The sequence below is a fragment of the Trichoplusia ni genome, chromosome 14, assembly GCF_003590095.1.
Source record: "Trichoplusia ni isolate ovarian cell line Hi5 chromosome 14, tn1, whole genome shotgun sequence".
NCBI classification, from domain to species: Eukaryota; Metazoa; Arthropoda; class Insecta; order Lepidoptera; family Noctuidae; genus Trichoplusia; species Trichoplusia ni.
The window spans coordinates 7,123,078-7,137,757 of record NC_039491.1 but is presented as its reverse complement, the minus strand read 5'-3'; the positions used below and the strand labels follow the sequence as shown (position 1 = coordinate 7,137,757).

Here is a 14,680-nt window from a genome sequence, read left to right as displayed (position 1 = left end):
TTAACTGGTTTTATTTGCTTTGATTTTAATAGGATAATGAATAGGTACCATGACATGTTTGAAATGCAGTATAGAATTCGATAACAATGGGTTTAACTTGTGCAGTAAACCTGTGACAGTGACATGATAACAAAAAATAAGCAACAACATGTTTTGAAATTATTGCAAACAAAGGTACCTTTTATTAGAGTGAACAACACGTTCAAGACATTACAAGTTGTGCTGTCCGTCTTTAGACGCCATCAGTCATTCGCCGTCTTCGTAATTGTTTTCGTATTTACCGTGCGTAGGTAACTGTCAACTGTAGAAAGCATGGAGTTTCATTAGCAGGGTTGCTCAGTAGCTCTAATAAAACTGCATCTTAATATTTTTCAGCTAATAGTGCTACCTGTGATTTTAAAATATGATTTTATCCGTATAAAATAGTTCTATTAAACTAGTTTTTTCTTTCTATTCGTAGATACACGCGATTCCTAATAATACGCGTGTTTGCCAAAGAAATCTTTATCAAAGGCTATTGAAATAAACATAAATATTACATAACCACGGCGGCCAAAAATGCATGCATTTTTTGCCTTTATTACCTAATATTATTTTTTAATTTCGCGTCAAATCATATACTTTTTTAAACCTTTTCTTTTTAAAAGTAAGATGTATAGAACACTTATTGAACAATAGAACACCTAGTGAATATACACTAAGTAAAATAGAATAACCTATTATTTTTGTGCGACCTACTTATTTTATTTCTTGGTCACAATATTCGGTCCGACACCGATCTGCGTCTGACTCTGATCACGCAGTTGTTATAAAAAATATACCCAAAATCGTTTAAATTAGACTATTGCTTTGGATATTTTTTTTGTCTTGGGAGAGAACAGTAGTTAAGACAAGTTCTTTACACTCAGGGATATAGGTATATCATAATATCAGCTTACTTATTCAAATATATTTCTTTACAAAACTACATTGTGTAATTTTGTACAGAAATATATAAAATATAACTACATTGTATCCATCCGCGTAAGTTGGATAGGTACCTTCTGTAGCGAAAAAACATAGTTTGGTTGGTTTGACACCCTCGATTTCAGTCCAAAAAACATTTGCCACATTCTCCTTTCTTCAGTAGGTACCTAACCTTTCATGTTAAATCTGCTCCAGCCAGAGTCGCGCGGAGCATGCGCGAACGTAGCTCTGGCTCGGGCAGTTAAATGATTTCGAGAAGTTATTCGATCTTAGTCGGTGAGAGTCCGACATATTCTCCGGTCGTACCTTTAACGAGTGTTGAAGTCATCACGGAAATGTCATTATTATTCCTGCTGAATCATACCGGGTCAATTTAATGTCCAGTAAAACTTGTTATCGCAACTTTTGTCATTCCTAAAAAATATTAGAAGGAAGAAGCAAAACAAAGGGGATAGGAAGAGGACAAAAATTTGATTTTGAATCAACGGACAAAACCCAAGCTTATTCGGTGCAAGGGCGATAGACAGCGTCGATAGTAGCCACCTCATAGTAATAACTATTTTTCTGCTTAGGTAGTACTTAGGTACGCCAATATTAGTCAACGTTTGGTCTATCCAATACATATAATACGTTTAATTTATAAGTACACAAAGGCGTTCAATTTTTACATTGTTTTATTTTATTTAATTAATGGGTCACTTAAGAAGTCATCATTTGAATAATATTTAACTTTTGACGTTCATGTTTTTATTCAAATACAGAGAGTATTTCGGTACAAAAAAGACTCCATTGAGAACGGATAGAGTGCATGACTCTATCCGTTCGTCCGTTAAATGTTTGGAATCGAGCATAGAGGTTATTCATTGGTTTACTGGCTTTACGCATATACCTACCTACATACTGCTTGATGGATGGTATCGTTAAATATAATATAAATGTTGTTGTAAAGTGTCAAAGCCCTTAAGAACAGAAGCGCCTAGTCGAAGCGCAGCAGCGAGGCGAAATGAAGTAATGTTGTCACGAGGTTGTATATTATTTACTTACTATCCTATAAGTTAACCGTCTAGGTCACTTTGGTCAACTGGAAGGTATTGCGTGAAGCCAAAGAGCCACACTCACACACAGGACGTGCGTTCTCAGAAGTGGCGGAAGTAGAAATCATATTTTCTGATCGACCTTCTTGCTCTGCTGAGCGGCACATCCCAACGTCTCCGTAATTTGGGTCGCCGGGAGATTGCTTCTAAGCAAGTGAGTAAAAATCAAAAGTAATAGGGCTAGAGCCCTAACTTGGACAAATTGATGCCAGTTAGAACTGGCACTTTTTGTATGTTACAATGGACAGCACCGCGATTCGCCAACCCTTCGCGGTTTTCTTAAGTGCTTTTGCTGCGGATGAAGCCACAGCGCAACAAACTCTCTAGCAACACGCTGTCGTCTTGTTTACAATAATACAATAAACGTGTGTGTAGTCGCTAAAATTGTCCTAAACGGCTGCACCGCCGGGAATGGTTTTTTTTAGTAAGCTTGTATAGTTTTGATTCACAAATCAGCTGGGCGGTATGAAAATCGCAGATTAAGTAATAATATAAGTATGAAGGTACAGTGATGGATAAACAATTACACATGAAGCACAGCAAATAAAATGTAACCTGTGTGGAAGCTTCGGCGCGCATGTTTGGTTAATCTAGTGAGAGCCTATTTATTTGCTTAAGTGTTTTTATTGTTATTAATTGATCTCACAGTCAAATAGTTAGTACTGTTTAGTGAGACACTGTTAGCTCATAAGAATACAATGTACCTTTATAAAAATAAATAAATAAATAATAATAATTTAAATTGCCATAAAATAAAATTGATTTAAAGTAAAACGAAATATTTTCATTAAATCATATTAAATCCATTTAAAAATAATATAACAATTTTCAGTATTGCGTTTATAAATCAGTAAATTTATAGAAAAAAAACGATAAAGTTCCTCGAAGAAAAATTAAATATTTAAAACCAGCTGTTACCCGCGACTTCGTTTGCATGGTTATGAAGATATGGTTATATTATAAGGCAGAATTTTTTGCGGAGTTTTGTTAAAACAGTGATCTAATAAGATATTTACTGAAATTAAATGATGTAGATTTGTCTCGATAGTTATTAACAAAAACACCACCATTTAAAAAATCACCTTCGAAAAGAAGCGTAGAAATACAATATTTTCTTTAAAATCATTGTAGTGAGTAGGTAATCTTTGAATGATAGAGAGAATATTCTGCTCCTGCTCAGTTCCTATTGATAACGGAGTTATGGTTTGTAGTCCATGCCCTTCCCAAAGAACGCATCTTTATATTGGTGTGCTGATTTTAAAAATCAGTTCTGTGGCAATTTGGTACGACTGGCAAACTTTTCCTCTTTATAAATATAATATAGAAGAAAGTATACAAATAAAGAACAAATGTTGTATACTTATAGACAAAAGTAAACCACGACTTTATATTTATTTTTCAGGGCTTTAAATAACCTGCAATTACTCCGCTTTTTCTCCTAATCGTCATCAGTAATAATACCACATTGATGCATTTACTACTAAGGCAGAGGCAGAGGATCAGCTACGACTGGTAAGCGGCCAAGAGCGTAAGTAGACGTTGCATCAAGTTGCATGATGGGTAAGTTAAAACCTGCAGGGTCAGCGGGATTGTCCGAAAGGAGCATGAGTGAGAAAAAGTCTGACACTTCCTTCACGTAACCCAAAGCGGGAGGAGTCATTTGGTGGATACAAACCCTACCGGCGAGCCGCCGACGTAATGCGGATTCTGCTAATGGAAGCCAAATATTAAAATTTAATAATTGCTTCTAAAAACGTCAGTATTCCGACAAAAATGGACGTATATGACTGGCTGGGTTGCGAGTTGAATAAAGGTATTTTTTACAGGAAAAGAAGGAATCGGAGGTACGAAAAATGGGGGCCATGTGCTTGATCTCTACTCTGTGAGTTGGATTGCCTTCCCATCGGGCTATGACAGTGAGGGAACAGAGACTGGTGTCTTGCGACGACGTTAGGGGTTAGGACTGTTTACATTATTTTTCTTAATCTTTAACAGAAGTGGCAGTACCGAAAACCCACTCGACACTAGAAAAATGAAAATGATTTATAAATTCTACGGAACCATGCAAATTATACTACTAGTGTTTGATTCACAGTTTCGCAGTAGTATATAACTGATGTACCAGTATTTTCCAAGCTAATCTCTGAGCCAAATTAGTCGCTGCACAGACGGTAGTTCGGTACATTTATTCAAACAATGGAAATGAGAGTGTTTTTTATTTTGACTTTCTTAACCACCGCTCAGTGCAAATGTTAGTTCACATTTTTAATACCGCTAATCTAATTCGAACAGTTTTACGCGAAACGTAAGATTGTATGATTCGTTTTTAATTAAAGTCGTTGCTAAAAGATAATTGAAGATCGTTTGGTTTCAGTGCTATCTTCGTCATGTAAACAAATTCGTGCCTTTGTTGATGGTCACAACTCGAGAAGGCTGCTGTTAGCCCAAGGGAAGGTACCAGGTCAGCCAGCCGCCCGGGATATGAAAAGTGTGGTATGCTAATAATTCAGTGTCAATTATTATACTGTACTTAAGTGTACTTGTACTCATTTATGTAATTACATCCAAATATCAAATATTTAGTTTTGTTTAAATTCTTAGTTTGAATATTCTTTACGCTTCTTCCATGATGTTGGTACCTACCTCCGTACGTCGAGAGGGGAATTTTAAATTGTTCAAGAATTTGGAAATAGGGTCCCTGGAAACAATAACGAGTGGTGTTTTCCGTTCAATCGATCAGTTATGAGGTTATGCACCTCAGGAGGCAGAGATCATAATTTTGGATGTTTGATTTCGAAATGACCCAAATCCACATTCGCGAGAAAGAAAAAAACCTATGATTAATACTACTAACAAAATACTCATTCCTAACTTATTAGTAAGCCAGGTAGATTTAAACAAAAACATTTATGAAAGAAATGGGAAGGTTGTTAGTCTATATCAATTTATTTTTCGATTTCATCTTGCTTGTTCTTGCAATAAAATAAAAGTTAGTTTTTGAGAATCTACCTGACAATAAATAAATAAAATATCAGATTGCACTAAGTGGCATAACAGTCACGATTGCTGTTCCTTCAGAACTTGATTATGCTTTTCTAAAAGTTATTTTGCGTATCACTGCTTCAAGGTTTGGGATCGGGAACTACGTGAAAAAGCGGCTAACTGGGCGAAAAAAAATATTGATAGCCATAACCCGGATGAAAGTATTCGTAAGTTTTTATGCGTCAAAGCAGTCTGTATTTAATTAATGTCTGAAAGTTAGCACAAGCTAAATACATTTACAGAGATACTAATAGCATATATAAGGTGTTTCTCTTATGTTAGGCGGCCTACGCCTAGTAGTGGATGAAAACATTTCAGTATCTATATTTCTTTAAATAGAGATATGTTCTACTTGGATAAAATTTAAAACAAATATAAGCTAAACATTGAAGACGATGATCTATTATCAAGTACATTCTTATATCTTTCTATGTGTTTTTCAGCATCGGGCAGATTTTTTACGGGGGAAAATTTGTATTGGTACTCTACAACTGATAGTAAATACAATCTCAATCCGGACATGGCATTAGAGTCTTGGTTTAGCGAGCATGTTAACTTTACCCATGGTCCACTTCGGAAAAGTCACTTCGATAAGTCGAAAAGTCATAAGATTGGCCATTACACTCAGGTTTGTAGATTACAGAATTCTGTCGGTACCTATTTAATTATGATTAAATACGATACGGAAGTGTTTTTGTTTTGCGTCACAATAAGCCAGTAGGAATGTGTTAAGTTTTACACTTTTTGCTCTCTTTTAGATGGCATGGTCTAACAGCGTCTACATCGGCTGCGCGATATTGCAAACAAAGAAAGGCGAATGGAACAACTTTTATGTAGTCTGCAACTATGGACCAAAGTATGTTTCTATTAATTTATATTTATTAAATTTACGGGTAAATTTAGTTGAACTTAACTTCATTAAAAGTTCATGAGATTTATTCGTCTGCTGGGCATGTAACAAGACGCCAAGTTATTTTCTGCATCCTTATATTGGAAAGTTTGTTCAGCACCATAAGCTCTTTCTAATGCCTTACGAAAAGAAGTGGTTTACTTGAGATTTTATAACTAAAGCGTTATTTATATAATAAACTTTATAGGCACGTGGACGAAGTGTTAGGAAACTAGTTCAGTTCTTATGTACCTGAGAATAAAAAGTTATTTTCAGTGGAAACAACCTCGGGGAAGAACCGTACAAGACTAGTGGTGGCTCCAGTGGAAAATTGACATGCGGCGCCAAAGACTGCAGTGATCCTTATGGAAGTAAATGTAAAAAGACAAAGACGTGAAAAATATACATTTATAAAACACAATCAATAAAAGATTCATGGTAAAATTGTTGTTTAATTTTGTTTTTTGGACCTCAGTATTTTAGGACATTTTATATCAACGTGTTTGATGAGATGAAACGATGAAACGTTCCGAACTCGAGGCAAATTCGATTAACTCATCGGCAGTTGTAAATAGCGGAATTGGGGCCCCAGAGGTATCGCGAAATAACGCAGAGCAGAGAGCGATGTCTTCTAATAACAAATTACAGTCAAACAAGATCACAGTACTGACAGTACAGAGGCTGCAGAGGGATCTCCAGGCTCAGCTCAGGGACGAAACCCGTGCAAGAAGGTTGCATGAAGAATATGGATGTGCTGCGGGTCCGATGTCCGTATTGGACAACTTGGACAAGCATTTACGAGATTCATAATTGCTGCTTTGATTGTTCGAAATGTCAGCACCTTTGGGCCTCAAGGATTTCTTCATTTCAACTTTCTTTACTATCATATAAGTAAAAAGCTGGTTCACGTTATCAATACTACTAATCGATGTTAGATTTTCGACCGGTTTTTATAATGAAACAATCGAACGTGATGGATAATTGATTGGATTTTGATTTACTTAATTGTCTTTTATTAATTACTTGCTGTTGCCAGGGGCTCTACCCGCTACAATTCAAATCATCCCACGGGAATAAAAATCAGCACTAAAACTTTCTACGTTATAAACTATGTGTGTACGATTTTTTTGCCCAATCCGGTTTTTAGCTGAAAGAGTAGGTAAAAAACAGCCGTTCATACCTAGAAACTTTCACGTTTAGAATATTAGCAGGGTGTTATTTTTTGTATGTAAATCTGTCGTCACCTTTTTCTATGGAAAAAGGCTTTTGCTCAGCAGTGGGACGTCAAGAAACTATATTATTTATTATGTTATGATACAGAAATGAACACATCAACGAAATCAGGGAATAAGTATTTTGAATTTGTAGCATTATTAGTACACTAGTCTCAATTTGCATGTAATGAATTTGTAACTAAACTACAAAACTAATCTCAATATTTAATATTTTTGACTGCACAGGTAGCCGCAGGTTGAGGTCACGGTAAACCCGCCGCTTTACGCGACGTGTCGCGGGTTTGATCCCCGCGTAGGACAGCATTTGTGTGCTCCACGAACGTTGTTCCGAGTCTGGATGTCTTTATACATGTGAATTGTATGTTTGTGAAACAGCCCGCGACACAAGGATTCAATTACTAAGAAGCGGGAGTCGTTTAAAAAAAAATACTTGAAAAAGAATACCTATTTACTTACATAAAACAACAAATTGCCTTAGAAATATTCGTCGGCATTGCTATTGCATTGCCGCTATGGATAGCAATGCATATTCCTCAGTGCAAGGTAAAAGGCAGCCTTAGGGTCGCGCAAAATATTAATAAAACGCTTTAGGATACTTTTATTGAGAATTATTACTTTTGGGTGCCGTGGTCCAAAACTTTTAACCCCAAACAAGTAACTACCAAATAGGTAAGTAACTTACTATATTTGTGCCGTTTGTAGGGATTTTCAGAATGATTGCAGCTTCTATGATTGATAGAACGAGCGGCTATAAATTATGGTATATATCTACGTAAACCACAGGCCGGAACAAGACCAGGACCAAGGACCTAGTTGAATTAAATAGTTAATACTCTTTTATTCTATAAGAAAAGTGGCAAAAAGAAAACTTATCTCGTCATTAAGAAAATAATTATCATTAAGGAATCGGACGGAACCAATTAAACCACAAGTGTGTAATCGTTTTCTAGTAGTATAAAAGACATTTACCAGCACATCGGCATATTAGTCACTTCACTGTCACTAGAAGTACTTTTATTCAAGCCATGGAGCTCAAAGTGATCTTTCTTTTGACTTTCTTGACTATTGCGCAATGCCAATGTTAGTTCACGTTATTATACTGTTTATTTTCATTTGATTTTTGAACAGTTTTTATAACGACACGTTGCTTGGTTTTTTTATAATAAAGTGTGTTGGATTGGTTTCAGTGATACCGTTGTCATGTGCTCAAATTCGGGCCTTTGTCGATGGTCACAATTCGAGGAGGCTGCTGCTAGCCCAAGGCAGGGTACCGGGACAACCTGCGGCTAGTAAAATGAATATAGTGGTATGTTAATAATTTAATCAATGCTGTGGCACTTGTACCTATTTGTTTCTATTACATAGTGATATTTTTGGACCTAAGTCTTCTATAGACTCGGACTATTATAGAACTCGTTATGCTCAAAATTGAAGCCTGTGCTTCAGTGCATGTTACAAGATATTTTCGTTAGGCTTACTATGCTTACCTCTGACCGCCGGAAATATGAAAATTTCATTGACTCTCTAAATACTTAGGCATAGTATGTTTTTATGTATGTTATTGGAATTATATATTTAAGTAGAGATATATTATGTTATTCTTTTTGTAGCTTTGGGATGAGGAACTACATGTAAAGGCGGCTAAATGGGCGCTAAGCAATAAGAATTTCCACAACCCGGATAAACATATTCGTAAGTTTCAGCAGTGTTTATATTTATATACTTTCTGAAATTACGTGCAAGCTACATAATTAAGAAATGACTTAGCAAAATTTTACATCCCAATTAGTCTTTAGCAGAGCCTTTATGTAATAGGCTAAGTTGCTCCTTCCTCAAAATATTTAAACTGAAAGTTTTATTGAAGATGAATTTCTGATGTCAAGTATTTTTACATTTATGTGTGTTTCAGCATCCGGCAGATTTACCACTGGGGAAAATTTGTATTGGTACTATACAACTGATAGTAAATACAATCTGAATCCGGACATGGCATTAGAGTCTTGGTTTGGTGAACATGCTAACTTCACATATGGCCCACTTCAGGAAAGTGACTTCGATAATTCCAAAAACTATCAGATTGGCCATTACACTCAGGTTTGCAGATTTTGTTGGTGCCTTAATTAAGTCATTTCTATAATTTTATTTTTTCTATAATTAATTTTGTGGAAGGCTGCTTTTTAAATGTTCTTCTTGGGGCCAGAATCCCTTTAATGCGCTTTGAATTCTTCTTTATGCTTATTTTTCTTGCCGGTTCCTAAACGAAACAATCAAGTCCAAGTTTACATATGTATCAATGACCCTACGTTTGGTGCTGTTGGTCGTGAATTGGGTCATTGATCGGTTCAATATATGGGATGATATGAATGGCATTCGGACAATAACATCGGCATCGTGATTTATAGTGTTGAGGTCGTCCCAAGAGAAGGTGTTTCGACAATCTTGTCAGATATGCACATCGCCAGAACTTGAACAGGCTAATTAACGTTATTAATTAATTAATAAACGATAATTCTGAAAAGCTGCTTCGCTAATTCCCAGAAGTACAGTTAGCACATTAGGAATACTTATGGGAATATTTAGCATCTTTGCATTTTGTGTTTAAGCTTAACATTTAATGCTGACTTTCAGATGGCATGGTCTGACAGCATCTACATCGGCTGCGCTATATCGCAAACAAGAAAGAACAGATGGAACAATTTTTATGTGGTCTGCAACTATGGTCCAGGGTGAGTTTCTGTCTGAATAATTAGTACTTTTAATTCAGCTTCACCGTGACCATCCATTCAAGGACAACCCAGGGACGAACTCACAGGCAACTAGTGTTATATAAGTATTTAAGGCCTCAAAATCATGCTGTCTTGACTCGTTCGAAGAGATCAAAGTGCAGTGGATAGAGGTTACCAGAGTTGTAAAGAAGTGGTTCGGATTATAGCATTCTTTAGTATTTAAGTAACTGAAAGTAAAATCTTATTTTCAGTGGTAACTACGTCAATGAAACACCGTACGAGACTAGTGCTGACTCCAATGGAAAATTGTACTGCGGTACCAAAGACTGCAGCCAGCCTTATGGACCTAAATGTGAAAACGACCGATACAATATAATTTAATAAAGATTTTATTCTTAAATTATTGTTTTGTCTTTTGGACATAAGCGTTTCATGATGATGAAAATTATATTTGCTAATGCCTATCCAACTTCACTCTTCCTTTAAAAATGACGCTAGGGTTAGTAGATATCTCGCCTTCTTCTTGTACGATACAAATCTTAATTCAGTTTTTGTCAGTTCAGTCATGTCACGTAAAGATTTGTGTTGAGATGAAACGTACCGAACCATGCTTAAAACGTGCTAGAAAATAGTGTTATTTATACAATATAATATAATATAATGTGAGAATAATATACTTACAACCGTGGGCGGAGAGGCGGTACGGTGTCTTGACCTACCGCCTCACGCAGATTTTTACTGGCCATGGGTCATTTGGCCACTTCTTGTGTCGCGTCGTCAGGAGGGAGGAGTCGACTGCGTGCCATGAGTGCGGTGACGAAGACGACACCGCATTGCGCACTCTGGCCGTATGTCCGGCTTTTGCCGAAGCTAGCTCCGAACTCCTGACGGCGCTTGGTTCCATCGATTTTTCCGCGCTGCCGGCTGTTGTGGCTGCATCGATCAGCAGTCGCGCAGCGTGGAATGCATTGGCCTCCTTCGCAGAGACAGTCATGTCAGCGAAGGAGGCGGCGGAGGGCGCTCGGGAGGTAGATCCCAGCGCGCCCGCCATACGCCGACGTCGTATGGGGCGGCGACGTGCTGCGCTCGGGCGCAACTTGCGCATGAGGATTAACATGAGGATTCCCCCGCCTAAAAAAAAAACAAAAAGGTACCAGGTCAGCCAGCCGCCCGGGATATGAAAAGTGTGGTATGCTAATAATTCAGTGTCAATTATTATACTGTACTTGTACTCATTTATGTAATTACATCCAAATGTCAAATATTTAGTTTTGTTTAAATTCTTAGTTTGAATGTTCTTTACGCTTCTTCCATGATGTTGGTACCTACCTCCGTACGTCGAGAGGGGAATTTTAAATTGTTCAAGAATTTGGAAATAGGGTCCCTGGAAACAATAACGAGTGGTGTTTTCCGTTCAATCGATCAGTTATGAGGTTATGCACCTCAGGAGGCAGAGATCATAATTTTGGATGTTTGATTTCGAAATGACCCAAATCCACATTCGCGAGAAAGAAAAAAACCTATGATTAATACTACTAACAAAATACTCATTACTAACTTATTAGTAAGCCAGGTAGATTTAAACAAAAACATTTATGAAAGAAATGGGAAGGTTGTTAATCTATATAAATTTATTTCTCTTTAGACTTCACCTTGCTTGTTCTTAAAATAAAATAAAAGATAGTTTTTGAGAATCTACCTGACAATAAATAAATAAAATATCAGATTGCACTAAGTGGCATAACAGTCACGATTGCTGTTCCGTCAGAACTTGATTATGCTTTTCTAAAAGTTATTTTGCGTATCACTGCTTCAAAGTTTCGGATCGGGAACTACGTGAAAAAGCGACTAACTGGGCGAAAAAAAATATTGATAGCCATAAACCGGATGAGAGTATTCGTAAGTTTTTATACGTCATAGCAGTCTGTATTTAATTAACGTCTGAAAGTTAGCACAAGCTAAATACATTAAAGAGATACTAAATATATCTTATATCTTCTCTTCTAATATATAAAATTCCCGTGTCACGATGTTAGTAACCGTACTCCTCCGAAACGGTTCGACCGATTTTTATGAAATTTTGTAAACATATTGGGTAGGTCTGAGAATAAAACAACATCTATTTTTCTTACCCTTAAGTGCTAAGGGTTGGTCACACTAAAAAAAAATATTTTATTTTTTGGACGAAATTGTTTGTTTTTTTTTTTATTATGTGACATTAAAAATACATACAACTAGAAAAAAAATATTCGGCAAAACAACGTTTGCTAGGTCAGCTAGTAGCATATATAAGGTGTTTCTCTTATGTTAGGCGGCCTATAGTAGTGGATGAAAACATTTTAGTACCTATATTTGTTTAAATAGAGATATGTTCTACTTGGATAAAATTTAAAACAAATATAAGCTAAACATTGCAGACGATGATCTATTATCAAGTACATTCTTATATCTTTCTATGTGTTTTTCAGCATCGGGCAGATTTTTTACGGGGGAAAATTTGTATTGGTACTCTACAACTGATAGTAAATACAATCTCAATCCGGACATGGCATTAGAGTCTTGGTTTAGCGAGCATATTAACTTTACCCATGGTCCACTTCGGAAAAGTCACTTCGATAAGTCGAAAAGTCATAAGATTGGCCATTACACTCAGGTTTGTAGATTACAGAATTCTGTCGGTACCTATTTAATTATGATTAAATACGATACGGAAGTGTCTTTGTTTTGCGTCACAATAAGCCAGTAGGAATGTGTTAAGTTTTACACTTTTTGCTCTCTTTTAGATGGCATGGTCTAACAGCGTCTACATCGGCTGCGCGATATTGCAAACAAAGAAAGGCGAATGGAACAACTTTTATGTAGTCTGCAACTATGGACCAAAGTATGTTTCTATTAATTTATATTTATTAAATTTACGGGTAAATTTAGTTGAACTTAACTTCATTAAAAGTTCATGAGATTTATTCGTCTGCTGGGCATGTAATAAGACGCCAAGGTATTTTCTGCATCCTTATATTGGGAAAGTTTGTTCAGCGCCATAAGCTCTTTCTAATGCCTTACGAAAAGTGTTGCTTTGCTTGAGCTGGTCACGGAAGACAACTATTCAACCGTTAGAATTTTTAGATGACACTTGCCAAAAAGTGGCTATTGTTAAAGTGGTGGCAAAACAAAACATGCAGTATGGATACACTCGTAGAGTTAGTAACACTAATATAATTGGGTTTGATGCATTGTAGGCTATCAAAGTTGTGGAGAAACGACTTAATGTAACTTATTAAGTAGGTATTTCATATTTTCTAAGATTTGTCAGTGGTCGACTTATGTACCTGAGAATAAAAACTTATTTTCAGTGGGAACAACCTGGGTGGAGAACCGTACAAGACTAGTGGTGGCTCCAGTGGAAAATTGACATGCGGTGCCAAAGACTGCAGTCATCCTTATGGAAGTAAATGTAAAAAGACAAAGACGTGAAAAATATACATTTATAAAACACAATCAATAAAAGATTCATGGTAAAATTGTTGTTTAATTTTGTTTTTTGGACCTCAGTATTTTAGGACATTTTATATCAACGTGTTTGATGAGATGAAACGATGAAACGTTCCGAACTCGAGGCAAATTCGATTAACTCATCGGCAGTTGTAAATAGCGGAATTGGGGCCCCAGAGGTATCGCGAAATAACGCAGAGCAGAGAGCGATGTCTTCTAATAACAAATTACAGTCAAACAAGATCACAGTACTGACAGTACAAAGGCTGCAGAAGGATCTCCAGGCTCAGCTCAGGGACGAAACCCGTGCAAGAAGGTTGCATGAAGAATATGGATGTGCTGCGGGTCCGATGTCCGTATTGGACAACTTGGACAAGCATTTACGAGATTCATAATTGCTGCTTTGATTGTTCGAAATGTCAGCACCTTTGGGCCTCAAGGATTTCTTCATTTCAACTTTCTTTACTATCATATAAGTAAAAAGCTGGTTCACGTTATCAATACTACTAATCGATGTTAGATTTTCGACCGGTTTTTATAATGAAACAATCGAACGTGATGGATAATTGATTGGATTTTGATTTACTTAATTGTCTTTTATTAATTACTTGCTGTTGCCAGGGGCTCTACCCGCTACAATTCAAATCATCCCACGGGAATAAAAATCAGCACTAAAACTTTCTACGTTATAAACTATGTGTGTACGATTTTTTTGCCCAATCCGGTTTTTAGCTGAAAGAGTAGGTAAAAAACAGCCGTTCATACCTAGAAACTTTCACGTTTAGAATATTAGCAGGGTGTTATTTTTTGTATGTAAATCTGTCGTCACCTTTTTCTATGGAAAAAGGCTTTTGCTCAGCAGTGGGACGTCAAGAAACTATATTATTTATTATGTTATGATACAGAAATGAACACATCAACGAAATCAGGGAATAAGTATTTTGAATTTGTAGCATTATTAGTACACTAGTCTCAATTTGCATGTAATGAATTTGTAACTAAACTACAAAACTAATCTCAATATTTAATATTTTGACTGCACAGGCAGCCGCAGGTTGAGGTCACGGTAAACCCGCCGCTTTACGCGACGTGTCGCGGGTTTGATCCCCGCGTAGGACAGCATTTGTGTGCTCCACGAACGTTGTTCCGAGTCTGGATGTCTTTATACATGTGAATTGTATGTTTGTGAAACAGCCCGCGACACAAGGATTCAATTACTAAGAAGCGGGAGTCGTTTAA

At 36.6% G+C, this 14,680-nt stretch overlaps 2 protein-coding genes and 1 long non-coding RNA gene across 4 annotated transcripts; all 3 read left to right on the top strand.

The window, feature by feature from the left end:
- Nucleotides 1–3,135: 3,135 nt before the first annotated feature.
- LOC113500893 (venom allergen 5-like) lies at nt 3,136–7,604 on the top strand. 2 transcript variants are annotated; one of them, XM_026881814.1, is made up of 6 exons: nt 3,136–4,311; nt 4,435–4,553; nt 5,188–5,269; nt 5,546–5,730; nt 5,861–5,958; nt 6,268–7,604. In XM_026881814.1, the coding sequence occupies exons 1-6, from the start codon at nt 4,257–4,259 to the stop codon at nt 6,386–6,388; spliced, it is 660 nt and encodes a 219-aa protein (XP_026737615.1). In that variant the 5' UTR covers nt 3,136–4,256; the 3' UTR covers nt 6,389–7,604. The 2 variants fall into 2 exon arrangements, with proteins under 2 accessions (XP_026737615.1, XP_026737616.1); XM_026881815.1 differs by having other exon boundaries at nt 3,139–4,365.
- Nucleotides 7,605–7,646: 42 nt separating this feature from the next.
- On the top strand, nt 7,647–10,624 carry LOC113500890 (venom allergen 5-like). Its single transcript, XM_026881812.1, has 6 exons — nt 7,647–8,306; nt 8,414–8,532; nt 8,837–8,918; nt 9,136–9,320; nt 9,855–9,952; nt 10,204–10,624. The coding sequence occupies exons 1-6, from the start codon at nt 8,252–8,254 to the stop codon at nt 10,331–10,333; spliced, it is 669 nt and encodes a 222-aa protein (XP_026737613.1). The 5' UTR covers nt 7,647–8,251; the 3' UTR covers nt 10,334–10,624.
- A 478-nt stretch (nt 10,625–11,102) lies between these two features.
- Nucleotides 11,103–13,244, top strand: LOC113500892. The gene is made up of 3 exons (XR_003401241.1): nt 11,103–11,141; nt 12,421–12,605; nt 12,736–13,244. It is a non-coding gene; the product is annotated as an uncharacterized LOC113500892 (long non-coding RNA).
- Nucleotides 13,245–14,680: the final 1,436 nt, after the last annotated feature.

Coding starts and splice junctions, on each gene's coding strand:
- LOC113500893 (XM_026881814.1), top strand. CDS start 4,257: ATGGAAATGAGAGTGTTTTTTATTTTGACTTTCTTAACCACCGCTCAG. Junction 4,554..5,187: donor CCCGGGATATGAAAAGTGTG/GTATGCTAATAA, acceptor CACTGCTTCAAG/GTTTGGGATCGGGAACTACG. Junction 5,731..5,860: donor AGATTGGCCATTACACTCAG/GTTTGTAGATTA, acceptor GCTCTCTTTTAG/ATGGCATGGTCTAACAGCGT.
- LOC113500890 (XM_026881812.1), top strand. CDS start 8,252: ATGGAGCTCAAAGTGATCTTTCTTTTGACTTTCTTGACTATTGCGCAA. Junction 8,307..8,413: donor GACTATTGCGCAATGCCAAT/GTTAGTTCACGT, acceptor GATTGGTTTCAG/TGATACCGTTGTCATGTGCT. Junction 8,533..8,836: donor CTAGTAAAATGAATATAGTG/GTATGTTAATAA, acceptor TTCTTTTTGTAG/CTTTGGGATGAGGAACTACA.